The sequence below is a fragment of the Apodemus sylvaticus genome, chromosome 1 (genome assembly GCF_947179515.1).
Source record: "Apodemus sylvaticus chromosome 1, mApoSyl1.1, whole genome shotgun sequence".
NCBI classification, from domain to species: domain Eukaryota; kingdom Metazoa; phylum Chordata; class Mammalia; order Rodentia; family Muridae; genus Apodemus; species Apodemus sylvaticus.
The window spans coordinates 155,843,697-155,857,043 of record NC_067472.1 but is presented as its reverse complement, the minus strand read 5'-3'; the positions used below and the strand labels follow the sequence as shown (position 1 = coordinate 155,857,043).

The following is a 13,347-nucleotide window of genomic DNA, read 5'->3' as shown; positions in this document are numbered from 1 at the left end:
GCCAGAGACACTTCACAGTGAGGGACTGGAAGCCACATACCCCCCCAAGTGTTTTCATACAATTCTTAAGTTAAGAGGGAAATGAGCAAGCAAAGCAGAAATTCTTAACAGCTTGACATCCTCAAGATGTGTAGATCTTGAGATGGGCCTCAACTGAGGTGCACCCATCATGGCTGTGTTAGCCAGTGGGCCACATTCCATGAGTTTTAAAGTCAGTTGTCATTCCTCCTGAATGATCCTTGGCAATATGCAGGTCAGAGAAAACCCAAAAACTTGTATATATTCACCAAAAGTTCAGTTTTGAATTTTTTCATTTGAGAGTCTAGTGTCTGGAGCATAATTAGGATTAAATAAAGTCTTGAAGGGAGGGAACCCATCAAGGCATTCATGACTTTTCAAGAAGATGGGCTGGCAGAATGGCTCAGCAGGAAAGGTTCTTGCTGTGCAAGCCTGAAGATTTAAGATCAGTCTCAAGGAACCCATAGTAAAAGGAGAAATTGCACTACTGAAAGTTGTCTTTCATGAGGGCCCCATGAGGACCCCATGAGGACCCACATTCATACACACACACACACACACACACACACACACACACACACACACACACACATATATATATATATATATATATATATATATATATATATATATATAGAGAGAGAGAGAGAGAGAGAGAGAGAGAGAGAGAGAGAAATGGAGATAGAAAAGGGGGAGCTGGGGAGAGAGAGAAGAAGGGAGAGGAAGAAAGGAGAAAGGGGGAAGGGAGATAATAAGACATATTTTAAATTATATATGTACATAAACACATATACACACATATATCTTGCTTGAGCCACACAATTGGTAATGAAGAGAATGGAGACAGGAGGCAGCAGTCTTTGCCTCACCGTGTGGTGCCTGCCTTCTCTGTACTATGTCAAAACCTAACAGTAAGACACCATGCACTTGGGCATCCAGCTTCCAGAAACATGGCCCAAATGAACTTCTATTGTTTATACATAATACATTTTGCATTATTTATGTTTAGAAACACACAACAGGACAGAGCACTGCCAAGGCATTCCTTCAGAAAAGGGGGAGTTAAGAGCAGAGAAGTTGAATTTTATGTGAGCATTTGAGCAGCCATGGGGGAAAAAGCTGATCAGGAACTTACCCAGAAGATTCAATTCAATGATAACTAACAACCTATCAGAGACTTTGTGCTATCTCAGCAAACAAAAGGTCATTCAAAAAATGTCTCTGAGTCTCCCATACATCTTCCAAACATGCTCTTATGGATTAATGTTTGGTGTCTCCAAAATGCATGTGTAACAGGCTGATCCCAGAAGTACACAAGGCAGAAGAGGAGAGGGAAATAACTCAATAAGTGTGTGTGTGTGTGTGTGTGTGTGTGTGTATTTCTCTTTCATATATTTTCTCATGTCCTGAATGACAAAAACGAGGTTCAAAAGTGAGACAAAAACACTTGATTGCTGCATATCGATTATTCAAATATATCCACACTTATCATCCAGCGCCAAACTCAACTCCAAATGTATCAAGACCTCAGAATAAGGTCAGATCCACTGAATCAGATGAAGGACAGAGTGGGGAATATTCTTAAACTCATTGGAACAGAAAAAGAATTTCTGTACAGAACACTAATAACACAGAGACTAAGAATATCAATTAATAAATGGGGCCTCACCAGAATTAACGTAGTAAAAATGGCTGTCCCACAAAAGCAATCTATAGACTCAATGCAATCCCCATCAAAATCCCAACACAAGTTTTCAAAGACATGGAAAGAGCAATTCTCAAATTCATCTGGAAAGGTAAAAAACCCAGAATACGGAAAACAATTCTTAACAATAAAAGAATGGCTGGGGGGAATCATCCTTTGCCTTACAGAAGCTTTCCAGTTACATGAGGTTCCATTTATCAATTCTTGATCTTAGAGCATGAACCACTGGAGTTCTGTTTTAAAAATTTCCCCCTGTACCAATGAGTTCAATGGAAAAAGAATTTTGCCAAATAGACTTCTAGTACAGGGTTAATATCCAAAATATATAAAGAACTAAACAACTTGACATCAAGAAAAAAGTAACCCACCTTAAGCCTGGGTACAGATTTAAACAGAGAAATCTGAAAACAGAAAACTCAAATGACTGAGAAGTACTTTAAGAAATGTTCACCATTCTTAGTCAACAGGGAAATGCAAATCAAACCTACTCTGAGATCTCATATTACATTGATCAGAAGGGCCAAGATCAATAAAACAAGTGACTGCTGCTTATGCAGGAGAAGACATGGGTCAAGGAACACACTCATCCATGGTTGGTAGTAGTGCAAATATGCACTGCCAGTATGGAAATCATGTCTCCCAGGAAGCTGGGAATCAATCTATTTCAAGATCCACCTGTACCACTCTTGGGCATATACCCAAAGGATGCTTCATCCTATTACAGAGACACTTGATCAACCATATTCACTGATGCTGTATTCATAATAGCCTGAAATTAGAAACAACCTAGATGTCTGTCAGTGGATGAATAAAGAAAATGTGGTGCATTTATACAATGGGATATTACTCAACAGCTTAAAAATAAAGTCATGAAATTCATAAATAAATGAATGAAGTTAGAAAAAATATTGAGTGAGGTAACTCAGACACAGATAGGCAAATATGGCACACATTCACATGTATTTTGATGCTAGTGATTAAGTCATTGATAACAAACTACAATCCATATAAACACAGAGGTTATGTTTAGAGTAAGGGACTAAGATGGAAGAATGGATCTCCTTAGGAGGGGAAAAATAGGATTAGTTGTTTGCAAACTTCTTAGTGCTTCGACCCCTCAAGACATTTCCTCATGGTGTGGTGACACCGCAACCATAAAATTATTTTTGTTGCTACTTCATAACTATAATTTAATCAACTTTAGACCATATAAATATCTGTTTTCTAGTAGTCTTAACTGCCCCCTGTAAAAGGACTGTTTGACCCATAAAGGAGTCATGACCAACCAAAATGGTTGAGAACCATTTGAATGGGTAATTATGGATGGATTGGTGAGGGTTTGAAATGGAAGGATCAAGTGTGGAAAGGGCAAGAACACAGAATTTAGGAACGGACTATGTGAAAAGATAGCTAAAACTATGGGCCATGTCAGTGGTCATATGGAAATCTAATACAGTAGAAGCTTTCTAAATATATACATATAAAAAACAAATTAAATGAAATCACCAAATAAGAGAGAAGACATAGTCCCAACTGGACATTTCTCATCACTAAAAAAGAAGCTTCCAGTACTAGAAATGGGATAACATCTGACTGAGTTCTCAACCAAAGAAGTCCAATGGGAAACCTCAAACAAACCAGACTATTGAATGCTATTGCTTCTCTCCACAAACTGATGGTGTGGCTCTATAGTTGAAGACAACACTTACACAATTCATTGAACACATAAAAGTCAAGCTGGTGACTACCTACGGCCTCCATCCCCACTAATGATTGTTCCTGGTACTGAAAGGAAGAAGGTAAACACCAGTACATTCATCAAATCTTCAACTACAATGGTGACCTGCCTGTAAAATACACTGATACACTAGAGGCACAAAGCTTGTGGGAATATCCAACCAATATTTGCTTTGAGTTGAGGTTCACTCTAGGAGATGGAACACACATCTAACACTGTTTGGGTGGCTAAGACCCTGAGCCTAGTAAGGTCATGAACCTAGGGTTAAAACAAATACTACTCTTCTGCTAAAAGACCATAGGAATAAAATGTTTCCTAATAACATTTTGCTACACTCATAGTTTTATGCCTTGTTCATCCATGATCAAAGATGCTTTCTCCAGCAGCTTATGGGAACAAATATAGAGACCTTCAGTCAGACAATATATAGAGTGTGAGAGACCTTAGAACACACAGCCCTAAACAATACATCTTCATCAAATCCCTTCCCTTAGAGTTCAAAGAACCCCGAGGAAGAGAAGGCAGAAAGAATGCAAGATCCAGAGAGGATGGAAGACCTCAAGGCCTCAAGGCTTTCTATATACAACAGGGATGGTGCTCCTGTGAGCTCACAGAGTCAGTGGCAGCATGCACAGTGTCTGTAACGTATGTGATCCTTGAGCTGAAAGGAAAAGTGGAAACAAGCTCCCACCCATTGATAAATTCACCAAAGAAAAAATTAATTTTCTCCTAAGGAGTCTCACTGGGAAGACTTTAGGGTAAACCATTCTTTAGGGTAGGCCCCATGCTCAGCAGTAGGTGCCCAAAAAGAAATAAAATTAATAGCATCATAGGAGGATCTTTGTGTCATAATGTTGAATCAGAGCAATTACTTTTATTTAACTTACAGGTCTTTTGCATGTATATTATGTCTTCTGGTTTGGTCTTTTCATGGCTTCCCATTTGTGTAAACATGTTTGCATCAAGATGCATTTCTTGGACTTTCTAAAATTTTTTCTAGTTTGTTGGTTTTGTCGTATCTCACTGTGCTTTTATTTTATTTTATTTTATTTTATTTTATTTTATTTTATTTTATTTTATTTTATTTTATTTTATTATATAATTATTCCTTAAATGCCTGTTTGTTCTCTAATGAGAGACAGAAACGCGTGGAATCAGATAGAAGAGGAGGGTTGAACGAACTGGAAAAAGCAAGGGGAGAGGAACTATAATCAGAATATTGCATGTTAAAAACCAATTTTTTTATAAAAGAAAAACAATAAAAATTTGACTGACATGGGACTCATGAACTTGGGACTAAGCTAGGAGGTTGGTGTCAAGGATGGATTAGGCACATCTGTGATAAGGCAGAATGAATGTCTAATGAGCATGTAGCTCTTTGAGCAGAAGTAGGAAAGGTTAATTAGCACATATTGAGTGCTATGGCTGTGCTTTGAAACTTGTCATGGGAAAAGAATTACCCTAGAACAGAAGCAGGGAATTGGAAAGCACTCTAAAAGAGAAAAGAGAAAGCTAGCAGAGAGCCAGGCCTGGCAGACAGCAGCACTGCCCTCACCCTATCAGGACAGAATCATGTAGAGCATCAGAGCCTGAGCATCAGTTACATAGAGATAGCACAGATACCTCTGAACCCCTTCAGTTGGCTCCGCGGCCCTCTGCAATATCTCAAGGAAAGGAGATTTAAGGGAAGTGTGGTTCCTCTACTGAGAGACCTCACACCCATGTTTCCTGTGTAGTCAGCCCTCCTTACTTGAAGCTCCTCATCTAAAAATCTGACTGAGCATGGCAGAAAGAAAATATTGAGCCTGTACTGAACATACACAGAGTTTTCTGTCACTGTTCCATAGATGATAAAACATAACTACCTAGACAGCCTCTGCAATATGAGTCACTCCGATGTGATTAAAGCACATGGGAGGACTGCATAGGCCGTATGCAAGTGTTAAAGAATTTCACACTAGGGACTGTATCTGTGGACTTGGGTATGTAAGTGGTTCTTTACATATGAATATATGCGTACTGAGGGGAGGCTATGTATAATTTTCAATGAAAAAAGGGAAAATGAAGTGTACTGGAGAGGCAACAGCAAGCACAAACATGCCATCTCAGTGCCATATGGAGGAAGAACCTGTCACCGTGGCTGGGCATGGGTAGACTTAGCTTTTTCTGTGCATTCTCATCTTTCATGTACAGACAGCAGCCTGGAAGCAATGCTTCAGAGTCTGAAAGAAGATGACTTTCCACTCTCCAAATTGCAACAATCAAATGAGTTAATGAAGAAAAAAATCCCAACAATGAAGCCAAGGGTGCGGGAGGAAATAATACTCCAGAGGCCTACCCAAAGGCAGACTTGTCAGGTACCCAAGAAACATGGTGATACAGTCCCATCAGAATCCTCCCAGAGGGGTCTCATGAGTGTGACAGTGGCTGGACTGTTATGCTCTGACTATTGCCATTTTAGTGTACATACTGTGAGGAGGGCAAAGCTTGGGTATTTCTTCTTGACTTCCAGGTCAATAAAAGTGTGGACTTGATTCGTCCATCTGTCATTGCAGAGGACTGGTTTTAGCACCTCTCATACAGTAAACCCTGCAGGTCTTTATCTTGTCCACAACACAACAAAAGTGCAAGAAGAAACTCTGCTCTTTCTCCCATGGACTCACCAACAGATGACTCAGAACGCCAAATACAATCTAAGCCTTGCACTAGAATAACTGTCTCCTGAAAGGCTTCATCTAGCAGTGGATGGAGGCAGACGCAGAAACCCACAGCCAAACATCAGGCAGAGCACGGAAGTCATGTGGAAAAGTGGGGGTAGAATTGATCAAGCCAGAAGGGTCAATGACACCACAGAAAAGTTTACAGAGTCACCTAACCTGGGCCCATGGGAGCTCAGAGAGGTTGGGCCACCAACCATGGAGCATGCAGAGACTGGACCTAAGCCCTGTACACATTTGTAGTGAATGTACAGCTTGATCTTTATGTGGAACCCTTAACAATAGAGTGAGGGCTGTCTCAGTTTCTTCCCTGCCATTTGATCCCCTTCTCCCATAGGACTGCCTGGTTGAGTCTCAGTGGTGAGGATGTGCCTCGTCTTGCTGGGACTACAAGTCCCAGGGTAGGGTGGTACCCAAGTATGGGCTTCCTCTTCTTCTCAGGGGAGGGGATTATGTGGGAGGAAAGATTTGTAGGTGTGGGACTAGAAAGAGAGGAAGACTGGGGTCTGTGGTCAGGATATGAAGTGAATAAAAATAAATTATTAAAAAGGGCTTATATTGTACTATTTAGGGAATAATAACAAGAAGAAAGCCAGTATAACTTTTGTCCAGATGCATTACCACAGACATAAGTACACAGTGCCTAAAGGGGCCAAGAGGATCATTGAACAGCCAATGAGCCCTGGAGAACACTGGGAAAGTGAAGGAGTCATCCCAGTGTGGGCGGTCTACATTTTACCACATCCTATTGGACTCAGCATGGTACTTAGCGCACAGCAAATTCGAATACTGCCTTTTGGAACTATGTGTGATTCTTATAAAAATGCATTTGCTCTGCCTTTAGTTGAAGATGCAGATGGAGTGGCCATAGATGCTGAGAATCAAAGGAAGATATAACCTTGATCTTTGGGCGTGGAAGGAGCAGAGCTTTGATTTGCCACCCTTGAAGAATAGAGGCACCTATTTTCTTTGGTAGAAATGGAACAGCCACCAGTTGGATACACAACACAGTGCTCACAGGACTGTTGCCAAGCCACACAACTCTCCTCCTTCAATCAAACGGTGGACCTGCTTCCTATGAGGTATGGACATGGTGTCTTCACTTATCTTAAGCTGAGATATGAGAGTGTTAGGTATGGCATTTTGTTTGGGGGTGAGTTCTTGAAGAGCTTCCTTGAACTCCCTCATGAACCTGCACAGATACAAGTTCTACAGACACAAGCTAAACCCAGTGAGCAATGTTTCCCAGATGATTCATCAGAAAAGGTAAATCTAAATCCAGCCTGCTTCACTGACATACAGGGTAGAAGCAGGCCCACAGGATGTGAAGTTCACAGGCATGGCATGGCTTCATTGAGCAAGTGACTTAGTGGGAATTCCTAAACATGGTGTACAGTAGCCCAAGTGGATAGCACTGGTCAAGATCACATCTAGGAGAATAGGCAACAAATTGCAAAGCATCTGTGGGTCTCTGTATGGGATTGGTCCCCACAGGGTCATATATTTGTGTGCTTAGTTGGGGAAGAATTAGGAGGTGGTGTGGGTCTGCATTCTGCCTTGCCGCTGGGCATGGTCACTGGGGATGGCTGGGTGCTGGGGACTCAGACCCGCTCTACCTTTACCAAGTTTCCTGGCAAGGTCCACTGTTCCACAGCATGGGGCCTTGTTGGAAGAGGTAAGTCACTAGAGGTTTTGAAACCTCAAAGTCCACATTAGGTCCTTCCTCTCTCTTCCTTTCCCTCTCTCTCCTCCTCCCTCTCTCCCCCTGCTGCCCGTGCATTAGGATAGAGCTGTCAGTTTCTTCTCCAGCACCATTCTTGCCTGTCTCCATGCTTCCTGCCATGATGCTGATGGACTAACCATCTGAAACTGTAAGCAAACACCTAATTAACCCAATATAACTTGTATTAGGAGTGGATAGAACAGCGACTAAGACTACATCCCTCCAGAACAGACTGGATAAAGCAAGCACCCTGCATCTATCCAGATGGCAGGATCTGGTGTGACCTATCGTTTATGGATAAATGGTTCTACTGAATAACAAACACATTCAAAATGCTCATATTTGATATGCATAGCCAGAGGGATACACACACACACACACACACACACACACATATGTATGTATATATATATATATATATATATATATATTATATATATATATATATATAACTGCTAACTTTAACATATAACTTTTATTTAACACTGGCGATTTTATTTAAGGGGTGAGAAAATACTAGGAATGTCTCCCAAGGACGGCTAGAGTCCCTGATAGGCCATCGCTGTCAGCATGGCTAATATTCATGCCAGCAGCACAGGCTAGGTTTAATGGTTCTCAGAGTTGCTCTAGGAACCAGTTGTTCACATGGCAAATGCGTGGGTCGGCAGAGAGGGGTAGCTCCGTGCAGTCTCTAGGCACTGTCAAGGAGCAAGCGAGTTCCACTTGTCAGCATGATAGTCCTTCCAGAAATGGTGTCCACCTTCTACTCAAAGCCCACCGAGGATACACATGGAATTCCACATGTGTTCACATGTGTTGATTATACACTAGAGTAGGAAAACTACGTTTGAAGAATTACACCAAAGTTCCTTATTATGTCAAAGTTATTTTGAACTCTGGTAGTCCAATTAACCACCCCCCCCACCTCCCACCCCTCCACCCCATTCCCCACATGCCACAGTGGGAATTACGTTGTTTCATAGCAGACAGAGGTCCTACTCAGGAGGTTATTTTCTTGTTTCCTGATACCTACCCCCATAGATACTCTATATCCAGCTCCTCTTCTTTTGACAGTTTATAGTGAAGATTTGAAATTGCATAGCAAGGGAAGAAGTGTTGACAAATACTGCTTTTGGTGAATGATGTATTCTAGACAGGGAGATTGGTTTTTGTTTGTTTATTTGTTTGTTTGGTTTTTGTTTGAGACAGAAATAGTAATAACCTCTCCATAAAAGGCCTAGAACATTAATTCTTATGCACTCACACAGTCACTGAGGCCCCAATTCTCCAGGAAAATTATCTTTCTGGGCATGACAGGAAGTAAATAGTATCTCAAGGTACAACTTCACAGCATGTGAAAAGGGACACAAAGCAGAAGTATCTTCTTCCACCATGCTTACCACCAACCTATACTGGTGTCTCCTAACTTGCTCAGCCTTAGCTTCTTCATCTGACAAATAGGGGCACTGGCTCAGATTGAATCCCAGCGGCCCTTCGACTGTAAACATCTATACCAGCCTGGACTTAGCTTGTGACTATATAAACTGAACTCCTATTTCATGCCTCCGGATCTTGCTTTTGTAAGTTCATGGTGGAATATCTTCATGTGGTCCATCTTCAGCTCCTTAGAGGAACTTTGGTATATGTGAATTCTGTGTGGAATGTTCATGAACTATTCATGAGGCAGAGGCTGAAGAAGGAGGAGCTAATCCAAACTCCATGCCAGTTTCCTATAGCAGAGAGGAGCAGACCAGTGTCCTCTCTTGATAAGGGCTGCTCTCCATTCTGAAGTTTTGCCAGCTAAGAGGGCGTAGGGCTGAGCAGTGCACATGTTTTATTGTGTCTACATTTGACTAAGTGTTGGTGCAACACTCCCACCCACAGAGAAATGTTTCTCTTTCTCTCATAAACTTTCCTTTTAATGGCATTAATCATCCATCTTTTCCTCAGAGGAAAAAAAGTACTCTGGTAATTTCTTTCTAAAAATAAACAGGATTTTACACAATTCATAATTGGCAATGAAGTTATCATGTGGGAAATTCTATTAAATGTAACAGGTGAAATTGCTCAGAACCCTCCCTGTGTAAACCTCTGTGTTGGTGGAGGTCCTGAGCTTCTCTTTGTGTTAGTAATTAAAGGGCTTAATGATGCCAAAATAAACTGGGAGTTCTGCACCATGTGGAGCATTCTGACAAAACTGAAGAAAAAGCATGCTTCTTAATAATTTCCATCTGTAACTGCTGAAAGATTCATAAATCACTTCCTCACAGTTTCTTCCCTTCTCTGAGAAAAGGAGAGGCCCATGGTTCCTGGGCACACTCACTTCTCTTGACTTCCAGCAAAGTCTCTTTCCCACTGTACTTCCCTCCCATTGGCACTGTGCTTAGCACACTTAGATAAATACTTGGGGAAAAGAAGCTGCTCAGGCCAGAGTACAGCTCAGGGATCAGCCCGGCCCAGCAGCACCCTGTCAGAAAAAGGGGTGGGTGGAGGAAAGGAGGAAGAGAGAAAAGGATAGGAGAAAGGGAAGTGAGGGAGGCATAATAGAAGAGAGATTAAAGGCTGCTGTCAAATTTTCTTCATGAAATAGTCATCACAGGCACCTGCCAGTCAAATACTGTTGCCATCACTAATCTGAAGATGTGTAGATAAAATTAGATAAAGCCTTTTTATTTCTTCTTATCAGGGGTGGAAAATAGCAGCCATGTGATTTTCAGTGTGATTTCTTCAAATCTCCCAGGGCCTGAGGTTCAGCAGCACTCAAGGTCTGTAGTCACCCTACCTTAGGGGGTTCTGTGTTCTTTTCATATTCCCTGGTTATCTTTGGTGTGTGTGTGTGTGTGTGTGTGTGTGTGTATCCTTGGATATCCTTTGCTACACTTTCTTCCCAGTTTCCCTGGCTCCTCTGATTCTGAAAGTACCTCTTCCAGTTCATCACTGTTTACTGTACTATCAATGTGCTGAACCTCAGGAGCCACAGTCAGTAACTGAGCAGAAGGTGGGGTGGCATCAATCATGGACAAGACATGCAGGTCAGGAAGACAGATGCTTTGTGGATGAAGGGCAGCCAAACACAGACCAACTCCCTCAAAGCTCCAAAGAGAAAAAGAAAGGGGCGGGTCTCTGAACAGGCCTAATTTGGATGGAGAGGAACCAAATAGGATCTAGAGAATTCTCCCAGAGTAGTGGGGACAAGGCTGACAAGCCTGTGAGTGAGGAGGAGTCTGTCAGTGCATGGAGAATTCTGTCAATGTGAAGAGGACTCTGCCAAAGTGGGAAGGACCCTGTCAGCATGGGAGGACACTGTTTACAGTGGGAGGATCCAGTTAGAGTAGGAAGGACCTTATCAGAATGCATAGGGCTTCATGAGAATTTTGTCAGAGTGGGTATGTCCCTGTGTGAATGAGAAGGATTCTATCTCCTCCATACCACAGAGCCCAGGAAGCAGGATGTGATCGCCCACTTCCAAACTCAAAGACAAGGAACTCAGTGTCTGGTACCAGTTTTAGCCTATAGCACTATGTCAACTGCCCTAGTCAACCTACACACACAGCAGACAGACCCATTAGAACACTTTGAAGCCAAATGCTCTAGAGAAAAGGGAAAGGATGTGTCAAAAGCAAATTTCAAACCTGACCAAAAGCCTTGTGACATTTATGCTCAAGAGCCGTGTCTGTAGTCCCAGTTTTTTATTTTAAAATTCACCTGCTCTTGGGCTGAACCTTGCAAAGCCTGGACACACTCACTCTAGTAGCTCATGAATATCTTTCTGTCATGTGCACTGCCAGGGGCATGCCTGGTCTGTGAATGTTAGTGCATACATCAGTGAACACTTCAGACCTGGGTGACTAAGTAAAGGTATGTTGCAACCCTACAGCAGTTGTTGTTGAAATGCTCATAAACATTTTCTATATTTTGCTTGGCCTTTTTTAATCCCTCCCACTGGCTTTGCTCACAGGAATTAATCACAGCTATGAGACCTAATGAACATGTGCAATTACATGACCCTATGTTAGGCTGCAAGAAGCAGCTTATGGAGCTGGTGAATGCAGTAGATGAAGAGTTCTCCATTCGGGTTTGTAGGTAGCAGGAAGAGAGAACCACTGGGCCCACTGTGGGCTTTTGAAACCTCAAAGGTTATTTCCTCCAACAAAACCACATTTCCTAATCCTTTCGAATAGTGTCACCCACTAAACATTCAAATATATGAACCTAAGGAGATTACTCTTATTCACCACCATAGATACCATGACTAAGGTAACTCTTTTAAAAGAAAGCATTTAATTGGTAAGCTTGATTAGTGTTTCGAGTTAGTCCATTATTACGGTGGGAAGCATGGCAGCAGGTAAGCAGGGGCAGAGCTAGAGAGGCAGTTGAGAGTTTGCATCCCAATCTTCAGAGAAGGCACACAGAGAGAAACTGGACTAGTTGAAGAGCTTTTGAACTCTCAAACCCCAACTCCATGATATACTTCTTTCATCAAGGACACACTGACTCCATCAAGGCCACATTTAATCCTTCTCAAACTGTGCTACTCCCTGTTAACTAAACATTCAAATTTATGAGTCTTTGGGGAGAGATGTTCTCATTCAAACCACCACAACAAATCATGAGTAGAACATTTATAAATATTAATATACAACTTCTTATATGGGCATAAGTTTTCATCTTTTTGGTATGAATATCAAGAAGAGGATTCTGGAGTCATATTTTACAGCATATTTACATATATAAGAATCTGTCAAGTCTCTTACCCTTGGAGCTGAGTACTTGGCATTTCCAACAGTCCTGAGCTACGTTTCTATTACCCCACATTGCCAACTATCTTTACTATTGCCATTATTATTTTTTATATGAATCCCTCAGTTGGTAAAATTTACCATGGTACTCATTACTATTCCATCCTAAGGAGTCACATCAGCCTCTGCTGCCCCTAAGCTCACTCAGATCTAGTTTTACTCTTCTTTAACCCCTCTGCCTGTTGCTGTATATTACATTTCTATATGTCACAGGGTAACAGTACTGCTATATAGATGCTGTTTGATATGACTACATTTTAAGTGATTGAAAAAAGAGGTATACTGGCTTCATAATTGCCTATTTCCCTTATTGGAACTGTTGATTTGTGTGCATTTAAATAAAAGATCAAGTTCATTTGCTTCCAGCCCTCTAGTGTAATCCATGTGGCAGTCCTTCAGGAAGGGCCCATGCTCCTCCTTCCACTAGCTCAGTTCATGTGAAGGAGCTACAATCCAGGCATGAAAAGTTAAGAAAACTGGAAGCTCTTGTCCCTATTACAGAGTACACATGGATGAAGGCTACTTGTTTTTCAAAGGCCACTCCTAGAGCAAGACTGACTCTGAGAATGGAAGACAGGAAAAGCAGGAGAGTCAAGGAAGCTGCCTGGGTGCTCTATTTTGGGCATATCAGAGCCCCTGTTGCAGGG

At 41.7% G+C, this 13,347-nt stretch overlaps 1 protein-coding gene across 2 annotated transcripts in view; it reads right to left on the bottom strand.

Annotated features, from left to right (window-relative positions):
• Gabrg3 (gamma-aminobutyric acid type A receptor subunit gamma3) overlaps nt 1-13,347 on the bottom strand; it is a 670,721-nt gene that overhangs the window by 281,323 nt on the left and 376,051 nt on the right. The window contains exon 1 of one of the 2 annotated variants that reach the window (XM_052178537.1): nt 6,376-6,396. The exons of the other annotated variant lie outside the window; for it this stretch is intronic. Coding sequence (XP_052034497.1) covers nt 6,376-6,378 — 3 coding nt within the window. The 5' untranslated portion in view covers nt 6,379-6,396. Of the gene's footprint in view, nt 1-6,375; nt 6,397-13,347 lie in introns of those variants that run through there. 2 annotated transcript variants of the gene reach the window in all.